We start from the raw sequence: 18,079 nt of genomic DNA on the forward strand, positions 1-18,079 counted from the left end.
CAGCATCTTGGCAAAATATCTTTAGGAATCATTTCACAGACATGGGAAGACTCCAAAGTTAAAGACAAAATTACCCAAGTAGTATGACAAATTACTTTATTACAAAACACATTTAAAACCTCAACAGAACAAAACACATTTAAAACCTCAACAGAACAAAACACATTTAAAACCTCAACAGAACAACTCCAGTTCTCCAGGGCTGCTCAGCGGCGGCGGGAGCCTGATGGTTTAGGCAGACGTGACACTCGCTCCTCCTCCACAGCAGCCTGCAGAGCCTCCACAGCAGCTACATGGTGACAGAGGAAAACACAATTATAAATCATAATCGTACCTTGATCAACTTTACTACAGCATCAAAAGTAGCAGATCTGCAAGCTCGAAACGCAGCACAGACGTGTTGCGTGCCGATCTACTACTTTGCCATGTTTTTACAATTTAATCTTGAAACTGTTGACACATTAGGGGTGCGTTCGGAAATAACGCACCGGAGTGCACTCGCCTATTAGTTTGCATTGCACAGTGCGCCATTTCTGAACGTGCCCCAGGTTTCCACCCGACAGACACATGTCAGTTTGCTAAAAAATAAAGACTAAACACAAAAAGGTCAAGGCTGAAGGCACAGAAAAATTCAAAGACGAGAAACGATAGCATTCAGTTGATCTTCATGTTGATATGGTGTGATAAAGTTGCTACACCTTCAGTCATGTTGTTGGGCAGAAACTAGACTAGTTTAAGACCTAAACTAAAGCCACCGAGTGTTGCGTTACACAAGGCCTTACTAAATGGCCAAACATGTTACCTTCAGGACAAGGTATAAAAAATAAAATAAACTGTTCCAAGGAGCCAATATAGGTCACAAGCTCTACTTTTTATAAGACCAACTGACAAAAACAAGCTTATTGAAATGACACGATCACAATGCTATACATACTTTGCTACTTTTGCATGTTCTATGACCAGGCATCAATTCCCCCTCCACCCCAATAAAACAGAAGTTGAAATATGGATACAAGGTTTCCAGACAGCAACGATATGCCCTCACTAGCCTATTCATTAAAATGGCAGTCACCATGGCTTGCTTATGCAATGCTTTTGGTCACAGTCAAGAAGTATCATGACACTCAATCTAAAGAGTAATAAATAACTCCAACCTTGCAGACTGCTGGAATATTCCCGCACACGTCTCGAGTAGTCCAGCAGATCAGGGAGGGCAACCGCCACGTCATATGAGATGTGCTTCATTGGTTCAAGAACCTCACTGGCTCTCTGAGACACTTGGAATCTCTGGAAAACAATCAAATCAAGATGCAATTTTATGAACCATATGCATCCCTCTCCTGGACATTGATAACACTGGCAAAAATTGCGTTACGAGAATTGGTAATGGAAAAGAGGGGGCAAAGTATACCCAGGTCACCTAACATAAGTATATAGAATTTAAGTGGCCAAATTCCAATAACGCAGCTATGACTTGAAGCGTCAAACACCAAGCCAGAAACTGTCTCAAAAAGTAACAAGGACATGTTATTAGTCAAGGGAAATTCTACCTCTATCTCGCCCTGGACCTTGTCCTCTAGCTCAGTCACCAGGGCGTAGGGGTCAGATTGGATCGAGTCCTGCAGAGGAAAATAATCAATGTCAGAGACTAGTATGACTTAATATTTCAGTCAGGATATTTGGGAGCCGTGTCCAATCTGACCTCCTCCTCCTCTTCCTCTTCCTCCGATGAGCTGCTGTCTAAGGGTTTTGCTGCCTTGGCGGGTCGCGGGGCCTTGGGACCGTTCAACTCCTTCACCCTAGTAGAAATGACAAGAAAACCCAATCAAGAGGTGAATTGTATCTGTATGCATGGCCATTCTGTGTATATGCATGGTAAGGGTCAGGTGTAACAATACATGGTTGATGACAATTTAAAATCCACAGTAACAAAGAAATTAAATCCGTGTGAAACGTGTGGATAGTGCAGTTTTCTTTTAACCCATTTAGCTCCCGGATTCAAAGGTACCAGGCACCAGGTCTAAATGGGTTAAGGGAAACATTATGGATATACATAAGTAAACAGTGGTTCTCTGGCATACATGGACATTGTATTTGAAGTAACTAACATATGGACCAACCCACACCTTGACATGAACAAATACACATTTATCGATAGACAAGTGTAGCGATATTGAAAAGTAACCTTTTCTTAAAATGTTTAAATACAATGCACACGTACTTAGTATTTTGATCAATAATTGATTTATTTGCATTGCAAAATGATTTGATACAAAGTTAAACGATATTTACAATCACATTTGTTGATTGAGAGAATTCTTCAGTGTAAATACCATTTTCTAATTTTACAGAGTCGATTCTATACACTGTACAGAGTAGATTCTATACACAGTAAATACTAAGTGGTAAGTGGAAGAAATGATCTGGAGAATAGTTAACATTATAGAGTTTGCGGTGTACCAATTTCCAGTCGCACTCCGAGTGGACAGAAACTCAAGGTCCAGGGACCCTCAGGGTTTCTAGAAAGGTTCCAAACAGGTCCAGAACCAACTCTGTTAAGTGTACAAATGGGGACCACAGGTGTAGTTTCATGACATAAATGTCTACCTGTCCGCATAGCGCAGCGTATTCATGGTGTAGTCACATGAAGCCATGCCTGGAGCGCACAGTGCGATCTGGCGAGAAGGAGGAAAGGTGCATGTACGTTAATATTCATGGTTAACCAACTGAGCACCAGTCATTTGCATGGTTTTAAAGCATTTTTCATCCGTCAGGTCTTTTTACTCTTCTTCAATCTGTTGGCAGCAAAAATACTCAAATACCAGTGTATATGTAATTTTGTAGGTTGTGGGCACTTCCAAGTAGAGAAGTCCTAGGCCAACAGAATTGCTAGCCTATGGTGCTTTATAGAGCCTATACAAAACTTCTAGTCAGGAGACCGGAGTAATTTCTAGCATACATTTTATTGCCGATACTAATCGACAGTCATTTGCAAAAACAAAGTGGCCCAGATTCCTTTTTGTCTGCGTATAATACAAATAAGTCTGTTTTTGCAAATGGATTTCCAATTTCTATAAACAACAAAGTAGGAACTAACAAAGTGACCGATTAATTTTTTTCCGAGTAAACTGCAGTATGAGAAATGGTGCATCAGTCATGACTTTTGCACAATTATTTATTTAACACTTGTCACATGTTGTAGTCGTGCATGTTATTACTGAAGGAAGGTTGCCTTTTGATTGATATGCACCTAAATATTTAAAACGCATTGCTTTTATTAAATGTATTTATTCCGAAACACGCTGGATGCCAGTAGGCATTTTAATGGTTCCATGTTTGTATACATACCATGCAGGTCCTGGACTTCTCACCGATGAAGGAGTCTCTGAGTACCTTGGTCAAGGTGCTCATTCTGAACGGCACATGGTCCCTGTTCCTCCCCAAGGAGCGAATGCATTCCTGTGGGAGTGAGAGAAACACTTTATTCATTAAAAGCCCAGACTACAAATTACTGGAGAAACATTTTGAAGTGCATTTTAGAATTCAGTCCATTTTGCAGCTCATGGATTTGTGTAATATCCAATCACTGCCTCTAGATGTCACTAAAGGACCTCTGAGATGTCAGCTTAGATGTCAATAAAGGACCTGAGATATGTCAGCTTAGATGTCACTAAAGGACCTCTGACATAGGTCAGCTTTAACTCAGCATCTAAAACAGTAAGGTGGCAAGAAAGAACTTCTGGGAACTCAGAGTGCATTTGGGAACTCAGAGTGCATTTGGGAACTCAGAGTGCATTTTTGATGCCATACCTTCGTACCGAAGTAAAATAGGGTTGGCTAGTTAGATTATAAATAACATTCATGTTAACTAAAGCAGATTAATAGAGTAGAAGTAAAATATTCATATCATTTCCAGCATTCAAACTCTGTAACAAAGCAGTAGATCTACACACTTGCAATGTGGTTTAGATGCTTGTGTGATGTTGTAGTCGAGCGTTTAAATAAAATGTTAAAATATAGAGATAAGGTTTCTGCCCTTTCCTTCCCCACTGCGACTTCAGAGACAGTGTGCAGCCAGTCTTAATACCATAGACATAAAAGGTAGACGCCCCTTTCCGGCTCTGGAGCGCATGTGCTCAAGGGAGGGCAAAACTTTCCCAAGATTCCTTGCGAAGCATGAGCATGCGTCACAGAGCGCATGTTCGGGTCTGATAAGGCCAGGAAAAAATGCGCTGTGATTGGATAGAATGTGTGGTAGTGTGACGCAACGTGCCTTCCACACTACCGTGTACCTCCTGCCCCAGTGTAAATTCTTCCGCCCCTCCTTCAAAACACATCGCTCCAACGAACTGCAGCGGCCAATGAGGCATAATTATTTTTATATCTATGGTTAATACCTTCAGGGCCAGCAGGCTGCGGTTGATCTCATTGGTTTCCACCATTGTGGCACGGTCGTTGCTGCTGACGTCCGAGCCCCGCTCGTTCCCAGCCAGGTCGATCAGAGAGAACTTTCCGTGCAAGGTCCTGGCGCGGTCGTTGCATCGCAGGACAATCTGGAGGATGGCGTGGGAGCGGGACGAGTTGGCATTCGCAGACGTCTGGCCAGACGTCCTATAGGAGTGACAGAAGAGAACAGTCAGTAGAACAGAGTGTGTCGGCTTAGCTTTTAACCATTATTTTTGTAACTTTAGTGGTTGAGAAATGGCTATTTTGGAGAAGAAAAAATAATAAAATGTGCTAATATTCTGGGGGGAAAAGAATAATCACAGTGAATATTGTTAACTCAAATATTTGCTTCTGGGGTGACTGGAACAACATATTTTCAGATGGGGGTCTGCAGATAATTCTGTTGGTCCTTGACATGAAAAGGTTTGAGCATCAGTGCACCACCTATCCGGTCAGGATTTGAAAGACATTTTGTAGAATCTGGTCTCAGGTCTTCATGGGTTAAAAATGGAAGTAGATTGGCTTGTAGATCTGCCATTTTTGAAAACGAAGACTTCACAAACATTGGTGACATTGTTCAGCATTAATATACTGTACCTGCAAGCACTGCCAACTTCTATGATCGTGATGACGTCCTCCGCTGCAGAGACACCCACTTCCTGCAGGCCGACCACCTGAACCTGCTGCCGATCATCCTCCAGAACACGCAGTTGGGTCTTGTCGTTCAATAAATCATAGACCTGAAATGACAAAACACTTGTCATGTTGGTTCATTTGGTCCACACAGCCCACCAATGGCTTTGTTGAATGCTTTATTCCGATTGGTCAATCGGTGAATTCAGCGGTCTGTTATTTCTGATAACATACTCTAATACAGACCGATGCCTAATCAAACCCTCGGAGCACCAGCTGCGCCCTGCTGATTTACTGCCGTTTCCAACATGACAGCCATGTAAATGCACACAATGTCATTTGCAGCTAAACATTGCTCTCAAAAATGTCTGAAAATATTCGAGCGAGAAATAGACGAAGCAGTAGCGAAAATAGATTGCATTTGATCAACTCACTTCCTCGTTTTCCGACAGGGCTCCAGCCCTGCAGCTGGGCAGGGAGTTCCAGCCAGATATTAACGCTTAGCCACTTCAATCTGCTATGTCATTATAGACACTATTCAAGTGTTTTTAATACAACTTTTCTAAAAACAGATAACTGTACAAGCCAAGGGGTATCGACTATTTTCCCCCCTCCACACAAGTCCATAATGATGTAGGACTTCAGGACCATTCCAGCCATGTTCCATCCCTCTTTATAATTAGGGGTGCACGATTATGAAAGATATGATCCAATCTTGATTTGCAGGGTCATATCTGCCGATATTATACAGAGGAACACAATGGAAACAAACCTAGGCCCTAGGGGGCTTGGCCCAAAGACTATCCGTTTTCACAACTGAATGAATTTTTACTTAGATTTTACATCAAATTTGGTTAGGCTTTTGTTCTAGACTAGAGATACTAGAAACCAGATACGAAGATTCGGTTGAAAATGTAAGTTATCGCTACACATTTGGGTACAACAGCACATGTTTATTAGATTCATAGTTTTCATACCTTGCCATTGTAGATCTCAAAGAAGGAGACGTATGGACAGAGAGCCAAGTGGGCATACCTCCGGCTGGTAATTAGGCTGAACACATCGTGGGCTGTGTAAGGGACAAAAAAAAATTGCAAGTTGACCCATTTCTGCCCCATATAGCAGATCTATAAGCTCACAGCGCAATGTGAACGGTCAGCGATCTTCAGCTAAGATAATCAGATTTTCAGTGAAGCTAGGGAACCCCGTAATATACAGGATTAAGTGGTTTAACTAGCCTAGTGGGGGGTCACATGAATGAAAGCAATAATAAAATCTAATTACTGAAAGATGTTGCTAGGTCCAAGTCCTAGTGTGATTGGTTTGTGAATTAGCAAAGTTTCATAAACAATTAGCATAATTATGTTTTGTTAGCCTGCCATAGCCAACCAGTTTAAGAAATCGGAGATTGAGGCTTTAACCTTTGCTTACATATCTGAGCTCAATAGGATTTTCTGGAACATTAACGTTGCATTTATTGCAAGTTTTAATCCAAAATAATTAATACCAGCAATGAGCCATCTACAAGCATACAATGTGTGGTGCCGCAATGCATTTTATGCTTGCCTGAGACCTTTAATCCATGAGGTAGCCATTTTTAAGACATAGTTTTTGGTATGGAAATTGTATGAGTATGGCTTACCTGCCAAGGCATAGATCCCTTTAGTGCTGTTCTGGCGCTTCCCAGAGAAGTCACCTCCCATGGTCTGGAAATAAGTAAAGTGCCATACCATAAGCACATGGTACATTTTAACTACTGCATTAGTAGTAGGCTCAAAGATTCAACCCATAGTGCATAAAATGTGGATCATGTGCTCTCCGGCACTATGAACAGACTGCACACTTACATGGGTCTTTCCACTGCCCGTTTGTCCATACGCAAAGCAAGTTGCCATGGCACCATCAAAGATCGACTGGACCAGGGGTTTGGCTGTGAACCTATGGGGGGGGGGGATAATTAATCCTGTCCTTTTAACCACTTCTGCTGAATGTTGGCCCAGAACAGGGATGCCATGTTTCCAGTGGTTAATTGCAATCTAAAAACCAATGACGTGTAGGGAAATGGGTCCTACAAAGTCACAATACCAGAGCATAGAGATGGGAACTGCTAAGATCTAAAGGCCTTGTCTGGTGTTCTAAACAGTGGCATTTCAAACTGAGAGGTAATTCAGACCAATGAAAGTTATCTGCAACATTCTGCTCAAAAACATATGCCGTCATATGGAGCATGAGTTGGTCTTTTGTTTAAAAATAAATAATTTGGACCCGTCCGTGGCTGTATAGCACGTTGGGGTTTGAGAAGCACTGGAGTAAAGAAATAGGCCACATGATTACCTGTAGACCATGTCATTGGTGGCGTTCTCATCGAAGGAGTAATCAAAGTGAAACTCCTGATTCTCCAGGTACTTTGTGAGGTCCACCTTGGTCTTGGGTTCGTGGACCAGCACAGTTCCATTGCCGGGCACAAACACTACATCAATCTCCCTTCGAGCCAGTTCTGGGAACATGACAGATCAGGGAAAATAAATAAAGCAGTCTACTAAATGTAATTCCATGTAAAACTGATTACACGTTTCTTCTTTAAACATTGTTGAATGGACCGCTTACCTTTATTGTTAAACGGCCGCTTGCGGATGCACACGCATAACTTTTGATCTTCTACCTGTACAAAGAAATAAAGATCAGAATTGAGAAACTGAGATCAGCGATAAGCCATCAAATATGTGCCAAGCTGACATACTAGGTCGTACTGTAGGTAGGGCTACAAAATAATCCATTACAATTCAGGTTATGTTTTTCTCTTCTTTTAGACCCAGTCACGCAGTCGCACACCTGAGTTCCATGTGAGCAGCAAACCGGATCATATCATCACAATATTCAATACAGTTAATGCACGCTTCCCAATATCTTGCAGCCCTAATAAGTACAGCTCCCATTAGTGATTCTGGGTGAATGCTACAATCACCCATATACACGTTACAAAATAATAAAGTTAACATCTTACTTCGCATGCACCATTTACTTCATCCATAGGTTTGGGAGGGTTCATGTCCAGGGTCTCTCTGAACTCCTCGATCATTTCATAAAACCTCTGGTGGGGCCGGGACTGGAAGACCTCTCCAAACTGCAGGAAACAAATGGGAATTAAACCAAAGGACAAATGGAGTCTACCAGCACGCCTCAGCCTAAATCTGCCAGTCCAGTGAGTGACAATAGCAGGGACAACAGTTGCAGAAGGCATAGACACTGGACCAGCTACTTTCACCTGCAACTACTGTGGTTAAATAAAAATATACAAAACAGTTGACTGCAACCATGTCTACATAATATACAAACTAACTTCCATAATTGTTTGCCTTTGCATACGCCTGTAAGGCCATTATGGCTAGGGCAAGTGCATGAACATAGTTGACGTAATTATTTATTTTGCTACTGAATGGCTGGACAATGGAAATTAAGAGTTTACAATACATAGTACGCAGTCGCACAGTACACACATAATTTATTTATGATGCATCTATCTTCTCTATTATTAAGGTTATTGTAGTGGTCAATTTGAATTGGGGTGGGGAGGGGGTCATGAGACATGCCGAAGCATTTCCGGGGGTCCCCGGGACAAAATGTTGAGAACCCCTGCCTTAGACGAATAACTGGATTCCCTTGACACAATTACTAGGCAATTTGTCTCACCTTCCCCCTCTTCATTTGAGCATCAGGGGGCTTCGCAACACCAGACATCCTTTTATTGGGCTTGATTTTATCCTTTGGAGCCATGGATGGTCTTGGGCCTGTATACAGAATATGCAACATTACGGTCAGTAAAAGAAAACAAAAAACAAGTCTAGTCCTTTGCTAAGAAACATTTTCTTGTAACACATGGTTCATTGTCAGTTGTAGTTCAGCTAGTTGACAGAGAATATGATTCCACCACCCAATCCTGACCTTTGACCATGTTGTTTACAATGTCCTGGGCCTCGTCGTTCTCCTTTGCCTCCTCGCGGGGACGATTATAGCCACCGGCATCCTTCCTCACCTTTTTGGTGGCCACTAAGGAGAGAGAGATAAGAGTCAGTTATAAATATACAGATGCATGCAAGTTAGTCTTATGTAGCCAGATCAGGGGCTGAAGTGAATACCAACCAGTTCCAGTTGAGGGGAGGGCAGAGTTTAGAGGAGTTGGATCTACGAATGTGGGTTGAAGTGGAGCCACAAACATGCACGTTTGCCTTGTCGAAGCCCTGGGAACTAAAGAAGTGAAATGTAAGTCAAACAGCAACCCGAGTTGTGATAGTAATGATTGAACTTTACTTTTACACAATGTGGAAAAGGAGATTATTTCAAAGTAAACTAAAGCATGCACTTGGGGAGAGAAACAAAGACTTGGGGTTTCTGAGCCACACAGCAAAAGCAGTTTGCAAAAGACAACTGCAAAGGTGCTGGAACAGCAGTCTACAGTAAGTGTCATCAGAATTTCAGAGCAACATCACAGATTTAACAGTCTGGTTAAATCGGCAGGGCTGCCCTTAAAGACTGACATGCACCCCCACCGAAAAGTGAAAGGCTATGCTCAGCAGGTATTAAAATCATCTACAAGACTGAAACGAAAAGCATATTAAATCCCATTTGGTGATTATTACTTTATCAATTGAATGCAGCATTTCATGGGGTTGCCTATAAGGGAACATGCATAAAGTCATTGCATAGTCAGATGTGATTAACTGTTTTCACATTAAATTTAAAACATCTAAACAAAATGTATTAAAATTAGCTTATGGCCAACTCTGGCTAATTTACATTTGCAAAATGACATGTTGATTAATGTGCATTGTCCTTGTTAAATAATTTAAAAATCTACACATGTCCCATGTGATGGTACAATACACTCCTTTCCTAATAGGCTTGCATAAAACCATTAAATTACGATTTCATTTCACCCCCTTAACCTGTAACGATTAAACTGTTCAGATATGATCATCAGCTACACAATGACTTTACAGGCAATATAATCCCAAAACACCCGTTCATGACCTTATGGAGAATAAGTGATTGTGATTATCAGCTTTACAAAGAGAAACATGTATAGCATGCCAACCTGTCTGTTCAGCCACAACGGCTGCTGGAACAGTGGCTTTCGTTTTAAAAAAGAAAGAAATTGTTGGGAGAAAACAGTCAATATATACAAATGCCAAAATGGATGTGAATCAGAAGTGTAGTGAAAACCAATTTACATACCAGTTGGAGGAGCAGGAATTCTGGACGAGCGCAGGCGGCTAAGGTATTTCTGCAAATGGAAAGAAAAGAGACAGGTGTACAGTTATCATGACAGACATGACACTGAGCTCATGCAACAAGCCATATCACTCATGGACAACTTCATCCATATAGTGGTCCTCATTAATGCTCATGATAAGTTTCTACTCTGCGTTTCATAGGAGCGATTTACCAGACCACCATTAGGCAGTTTTTTCCCCCAGCAAACAATTTCAATGTTTTAGATTAAGTACAATGGATTCCATTACAGCATGCCAACTTTCCAGTAATAGAAAGCATGGAGTTCCTATTAGATTAGATTAATCATCGATTATGTCACTGGTAAGCAGGTTTTTTACGTGTCTAGTCCTCCGAGACACAAAATGATTATGAACATTAGCAAGGCCCAATTATAATGAAGCTCACACCCATGCATGCAGTTTCATCTCCGGTTACAGACTCACTATGTGGATATTCCAAAAGGGGGAGAACAAAACAAAAAGTACATCAGTACAAACAAGGCTAGGGGAAATCTCCACTCTCCAGTGCAGGCCACCAATCGGTTTCACTTTAAGGGAAAAGCCAAATAAGCTTGATTGCATGGAAACCTTGTTCACACTTGCCTTGTCCATGCATGGAGCCTCTTTCACAACCAAAGAGGTGAGGTGAAGCAGCAGCTCCTTGTTGTGGGCGTTCAGGTCTTCAAAATCCACCTGTACACCACAGATGAACATGGGTAGAGGTTAGGCAGGGTTTCTGTGAAACATTTGTCAACCAAGGGTGAATACTTGTTGACCTGGCCGACTTAACAAATCCATAAACACCAGCTTTGACACTTGCCTCCTTCCTTTTGATTGCATTCCTCTCTGTCCACTCAACCATAACCGCACCTTTGGCTTCGTCCACGGACTTCACCACTGAAGAATGAACTCGGCCTAGTTGCATATAGATTCATGAAATGGGTATGAACATACATTTCATACATTTTTGTTTTAAAGAAAATGTATCAGAGAACTGGATCGCTCACTACAACATAGGGTTATCATGGCAATGATATTACAGTAGACCCAAAATCAGGGATATGTTCTTTAATGTCATGTCATATTCAATCATTGTTGGCCATGTCTTCAGTCCTTTTGTCCCTGGCTTATGCAAGTCTGTCATATACCCAAAGCCCTTTCAATAAACTCATACAAATCATGCCCCTATTAAAAATACACAGCTCAACCAGGGCATACTTGGACCATTACTAAAAAAAAATCTGAATTATGCTCTTACAATTTATATGCACACAGAAATAGTCATACAGCAAGTAAGCTCTGGCTAAGATACAAGTGCATTTTTAATAGGGGCAGTGGTTTGCATGTATATTAATTGAACTTGCTCTGGTCCATAGCCTACAGTTGAAGTTCTCCTACGCGACCCCAATTGAATTGTTGATTGAGATAATCAGCTTCAGGTGTGAGACGTACTTGGGAAAGGGCTGAATACAAATAGCCGCTACAGAGGAAGGCATCGCTGAAACATTTGCTGAGTGAACAGTTGAAGTCAAGTTGAAAATAGGATAAATACTTATCCCATTTTAAAAAACTTTCCCACAATTACACAAAAAGACTAGTTGGCATTAATTCCAATGATTATGGGAATATAGAGCAAAGAAATGACATGGACTGACCATCGCTCCTGCTTATGTTCACAGTCTGGCCGAGCAGACTCCCAATAATATGTGCCTCCATTTCTTCGAGGTAAGTGGTTATGCCTGCGCCGAAAACACTGTAAAGTAACAAACAGTCGTTAGCCGAACATGACTTTTTGCGAAATTTCAATTAACAACACTTTAGCCATTTAGCAGGGCCTTTATCCCGATCGACTTATCGGAATAAGCATGAACTCCTGCCAAAGTTCTCCACGTCGCAGTGGAGTGCCGAGAGAACAAAATCTAGTGGTGCCTCGAATAAACTATACACCGCAGGCAAAATATTGCATTTGTCTAAACAACTGGCCATCTAAATAACATTAACATTTGGTCAAGAAATAACAACAGCATTGGATTACCGTACTTACCACTAAAAAGAAGACTAATCGAGCGAACGCAGAGTATGTTATTTTGCAACAAAAACACTGATTGAGAACGGCTGATGATTGGCTGCGTTCTTCTTCTTTGGCATTTTATCAGAATTTGGAACACGTGATTGGCATAGAGTATTAGTGATTGGTCGAATGACAGGAAGTTGTCATGATCAGACTGATGACGATAAGCCCTATTCACGATGACGTTCCACAACTTCCGGTTCACGTCCGGGTTTGGCTTTGAAGGGGAGCGGCATATTTCGCCCATAGGGATACATGCAATTTTACAGACTTTAAGAGGACAATATCGTTTCATTCCAAAAGGTAAAGTTAACATTAATACTGTTTTCAGTTTTACCATCTTTTTGTCTTGATAATGGTATCCGTCTTTTATACTTTACCATTTTTGAATTGCCTTAAATGTCTTGTTTGGATGTGCGTGTAACTTGTAAGTATCAATGCTAATGCTACTGCGGCTGCTGTTTGCCTTTGTTTATCTGATTTCTTTTTTTAAATAAACGGCAGGGAGTCCGTTTTGTTTTATAACTAGATCCTTTAACGGTTGAATTTAATTGTAACCCCACATGATGCAAACTAATCATTGGTGTTTATTTAGCCCTCAGGACTTTTTGTGTTATCATTTTATGTGACTGCACCTCGATCGTGCTGTTTACATTTCTGCTTAATACAGTATTAAATAAATCTATCATCCATTCAGTCAGTGTGTATCCAACTCTGTATGTACATACTATAACCAAAATTAGCCTTACATTTTTAACAGAGGTTAGGGCACATAATCTGTTTCATATAGATAGACAAGTAGGCTATGATGTTTTTCATTTTAGGTCTGCAAGCTTACGTATACTTTATTAGCGATTTATTATTTTTTAGTGAAAATACAATTGTATTTATTTTGTATATCAATTATTTGATAGACATCAATCCTCAGTGGATATCCATCATTATACTAAGTTACTGACTTGATCAAAGCTCTTAATTTAAACCATTTCCATGTATATCATTATTAATTTCAGGGTATGGAATTCACAAAATCCCTTGCCCACCTGCCGCAAATGCGGTTCAATGATGTTGAAAGGCTTGCTGCTCAGTTTTCAGACACACCATCTTCCAAACGGGAAAAGGGGTACAAGTTCTTCATTGAACAGTATCTGTTTGATTATGAAGGTAAAGTGCTTTTGTCTTTGTTAGTAAAACAGGACCCCACTTTGAGAAGTACATAATTTCATTCTGTATCATGAAATATAATAATTAATTAATATGCATTGTTAATCTTGCACACTTCGCATAGTCCAATTAATCTAGAGAGAACGGGTGTTCCATTGGTCAGTCTTCCATTCAAACTGTCTTAGAAAAATAATAGATTATGTCATAAAATTATCAATAATGTGATAAAATCACATTGGGGCAAAAAAATGTGAATTATGCTTGCAATACACTTATACTGAAATGATTTGTATTTGTTTGTGCTACAGTGTGTTAAAAGGTTACATCGTCCAGCACCTCCCTGACAGTACGGTCATGGTGGAATCTATAGTCCTCAAAGTGTCATCTTCAGCTGAAGACACCAACACAAAGGTTCTCCTGGAGTTATCAGGTAATTCTAAGCACATTTGGCTGAAATAGTTTTTTCTGATATCTGGCGTGATCATTTAAAGTTGGTTTTTCCACACTGTTAAATCACTCTGGATTTTACTTTGTAATACTGAATTTTTAACCACTTGGTGTCAAATTTGTAATTACCTTTTTTTCTTTTCTTTTGGTATTCAGACAGCCAGCAATGAGTAATTACATTTTTTTTAAATACTGAAAAAATATTGCTTATAGCAGCTTTAAACCCTATATATTTTGTGGACTGCGGTCCCCCAGGGGTCTGTACTTGGTGCTCTCCTTTTTGTCCCTGTACACCAAATGTCTTCGCTGACAATAGCTGATCTGAAAGTTCACATCAGCTAATCTGAGCTTGTAGATCACCTATTTTAGCCAAATATTTGCCTACATGCCTAAAATAAGGATTAATGATGCTTGTGGGGGTCATGTGGTTAAAAACCTAAGGGCTGAAAGCAGAGAGACTTTATTTTAATTATTTTCTAGTAAGTGACATTGGTGGGCTCTGTGTGCTTGTGCCATCTTCCCAGAGTGCTGAATAAGCAGTAATGCATATTACAGTATGCATGGTACAGTATCTGACACCAAAACGTGTTGCAATGTTTCCTCGTGATTTCAGGTTAAGAGTACTAATCACTACTTACACTTACAGTATCTATAACCACAGTGTTATATATAATACCAAAGTGTTATTGTTTACAATTTTGTGGCAACAAAATTGGAAGCACACCGTTGTCTATAGAATGTAATTGTAGCTGATATTTTCCATTCACTGAAACAAAGGACACTAATTCGAAACACTAAAGTAGAATAGCTGTTACGGTTTCACCATTCGATAGGGTGTGTGTTCTGACTTTTTAATCACATAGTGTATTTTTACATTTGTTATAACCTCAAGATATTAACGCATGAATCATCATACTGATGATTTGTTCTAAACCGGAAAAAAGTTTAAAAGGCGAATCAAATAAATTATCCTACAGTGCTTATTATTAACTTCCTGTTCTGCTGTACTTTGTCAGGATGAAGACCTGGGGAGCTTCCTTTCTACTCTCCTGAAAAAAGGGATTCCTTCTGGATTGTGCTGAAATATCACAAACCAAAGATCGATGATCAAACTGCATCGTCAGTGATGAAGGTCATCCAGTGTAGGCACATTAAATGAGCCAAGATGGACTGTATAGTAGATCTACAAGCTTGTGTTCTGAACTTGTACATCAGTGATTGTCACTAAGAGATTTGGTGTTTGGAGGGGGGAAAAAAGCAGACGAAGACGAGTACAGCACCAACTCGGGTCAAGTTTCTTAAGTGGAGAGTCTTCAAGGGCCTAAATGTTCCCTGACATTGTGTACATTTTATTCACTGTTGTTAATTGATAGATGTACCTGCCAAGGGCCTAGAAATAAAACATGTAAATTATTTTTTTGCTTTGGATATTGTACAAATGCCAAATTCACTAAACCTATATTAAAAAAAGACAGTTTAGAAATACTTCAATTTTTGTGTGTGTTATCTTTATACATGCTAGATGATACGTATGAGTATATTACATTTGATTATACAGGAACAGACATCAAAGCTATCAAATAGGACAAAACAATTACAGCTGAAATCAATAATATATCAGTATTCTGATATTAACCTGTGGGCCACATGAAGTGTAGGTGGGGGCGTCGTGTGTGGCCGCCAGTTGCCCATGTATGCTGTAGACTATACTGTATACTTATTGATGAATTAACAAATTGTGGTAACAATTTAATTCCACTGGCATGGTGTATACTGTAGTGTAGGCCTACATTCTTTCCCCTCTGTACCTGTTGAAGTTCTCTTAATAGATGTATGCACTAGAAAGCAATTGATGTTTGTATTTTATGGCTAGTTTTGTTTTGATCTGCTACTTTTAATGCTTTTAGAATACGGATAGGAGATTTCTGACCCAGGCAACAATACTGTCACTGAATATGCTAAGGCCCTGCCCAGACTGGCATCCCAAATCTGATTTGTGGGCTATCCAGATTAGAGTCGCATTGTTTTTATGCAGTCTGAACAGCAAAAACAGATTTTAATCACATTCCTCAGCCACTCCATTTCAATCCACTAAGTAGTAATTAACCAATCATTAAGCCATATTTCAAATATAGTGGAAATAAGATCTACAGTACAAGCTCACAATGTGTTGCGATGCATTTGTGAGCTTGTAGATCAGAAATATTTTAAGTCAAAATTGTAAAACAGCAATGTATTGATAATAAACTAAAAATGTACTTTGTAATTTGTGCTGTTAAATTCTTACTGTTTAAACATTTGCTCCAGTACTCAAGTAGGCCTACACATTTGTTTGACAAACAACTTTCACTTGTAGTAGTCAAATTTAACCAGGAGTAATATTTTGACTGTACTGCCGTTGAGAACTTTGTCCAACGCTGGTTATACTGCCAAGAAACATTGTGAAATAATCTACCAAACACAAATGTCATTTTTTTTTAGATTAATACACACTATTTATTTGACTAGAAACAGAATTGTACTAGAAACATGTGATTGACTCAAAGTAAGAAAAATAATACACACTTTATTTACACTATACAATAATAATAAAATGAATATAGGCTATTATAAAGACACTATTTACAATGATAATTGATCGAGTGGGAATTTTGGGAAAACAGCACTTCCAGATGCTCCATGTCCAGCTCCAACCCAGGTCTGCTGACTGCACAGCTCTCACCTCCTAGTTCTGGAAGGAAGGGAAAACATGTCAGCTAAAAACAAAGGACTCCACAATTGTACTTTGAAGTGCAATACTTATCGACCTACTGTAATCTTTCTATTAATTTACCAATCTGTGTGTGTGTGTGTGTGTGTGTGTGTGTGTGTGTGTGAATGAGTGCGTGCGTGCGCGCACAGGCTCTAAGCTAGGGGTCTTCTAGGCAATGATACAGAAAGTAGGCAAAAGCCATACAATGGAAGAATGAGACATGGTACATGTCCTTTAATGCCAGGAACACAGGAAGACGATGGCTGCTCTAACAGAATGACACAATGTAACTTAAGTACTATTACTTGCCCTGCTCTGGAACGCTCTGGGGGCGTTGTTCCTCTGGAGTGCTCTGGGGGCGTCCATGGGCGCTTCAATCAGGATGGCAAAATGTGGTTTCCTCATGGGCTCTGGAACCTTATGTGGGAGAAAATTGAATAGTTTGTAACTTGAACTTGGAACAAATTTTCAGAAACTGAACTGCTAGAAAATCCTTGTTCTGTTCTACAGGTGCATTTTTTTATGTCTTTGCTTACAGTTTTGTTGAAAGTGAAGTATGGCCAGCAAGGTGCTAAACAAGGTCTCCGGACTGACTAAGTTTCTAGCTCGAACAGCAAGATACATGGATAGGGAGACAAAATTAGTGGTGGCCAACTCCCTTATCCAGTGCCACTTTAAAGTGGCACTGGACCACAGTAAAGTGGGCAAAGGCTCATTCATTTATATAGGAGCCACACAGTGGAATAGCCTGTGTTAAATCCAGTGTTAAACTGACCTCCAATTTGAGGACATAAAACTAAGACAAAAAAAATGGCTACTGGAAAAGGTTCCCCTATAAGGGGTCATCTTAGAGACTTAGAGGGATGGATAGGGATGTATTTGTGATGTATTTTAAAGTATTGTTCAGTGTGAGAGGACCCCAGTGGAAATAAGTCTTTGGACTTTACTGTGTAATCCTTGAATCGCTGATTATAATGTTGTATTATGATTGCTTTTCTAAATAAATCAAATCAAATCAAATCAAAGGCCAAATGTTTAACAAAAATGATCATGAACGAGAGGCTGTGTCAGCGTAACTAAAACTAACATTGTTCAGCCCCCTAGGCTATGCATCACAAGAAAGGTGTCAGGACAAAATCACTTAAACAAATGACTAAAATGATTGATATATATGGAAACAGATTATATTAAAAGCTTTGGACAAGAGTCAAATGTATGGTGGAGGTATAGTGATCATTATACATTCATATAAAAAGGTAAAGCTTAACATAAACCAGGCTAAATATACAAGAGGAA

General features: G+C 39.9%; 1 protein-coding gene and 1 long non-coding RNA gene across 2 annotated transcripts; both read right to left on the minus strand.

The window, feature by feature from the left end:
* Positions 1–206: 206 nt before the first annotated feature.
* On the minus strand, positions 207–10,775 carry LOC308311710 (kinesin-like protein KIF2C; the record flags this gene model as incomplete). The annotated part of the gene is made up of 18 exons (XM_080758496.1): positions 207–289; positions 1,155–1,287; positions 1,551–1,619; positions 1,703–1,799; positions 2,608–2,675; positions 3,349–3,459; positions 4,398–4,611; positions 5,044–5,186; positions 6,057–6,148; positions 6,722–6,785; positions 6,927–7,017; positions 7,414–7,576; positions 7,687–7,741; positions 8,084–8,203; positions 8,770–8,867; positions 9,022–9,126; positions 10,312–10,360; positions 10,758–10,775. 18 exons carry the CDS (start codon positions 10,773–10,775, stop codon positions 207–209), a joined length of 1,773 nt encoding a protein of 590 aa, XP_080614622.1.
* A 177-nt stretch (positions 10,776–10,952) lies between these two features.
* On the minus strand, positions 10,953–12,040 carry LOC308311522. Its single transcript, XR_013963662.1, has 3 exons — positions 12,005–12,040; positions 11,170–11,264; positions 10,953–11,042 (listed from the first exon to the last, which is right to left on the minus strand). It is a non-coding gene; the product is annotated as an uncharacterized lncRNA (long non-coding RNA).
* Positions 12,041–18,079: the final 6,039 nt, after the last annotated feature.

Source organism: Protomyctophum bolini (genome assembly GCF_963924005.1).
Source record: "Protomyctophum bolini genome assembly, chromosome: 24".
Taxonomy (NCBI): domain Eukaryota; kingdom Metazoa; phylum Chordata; class Actinopteri; order Myctophiformes; family Myctophidae; genus Protomyctophum; species Protomyctophum bolini.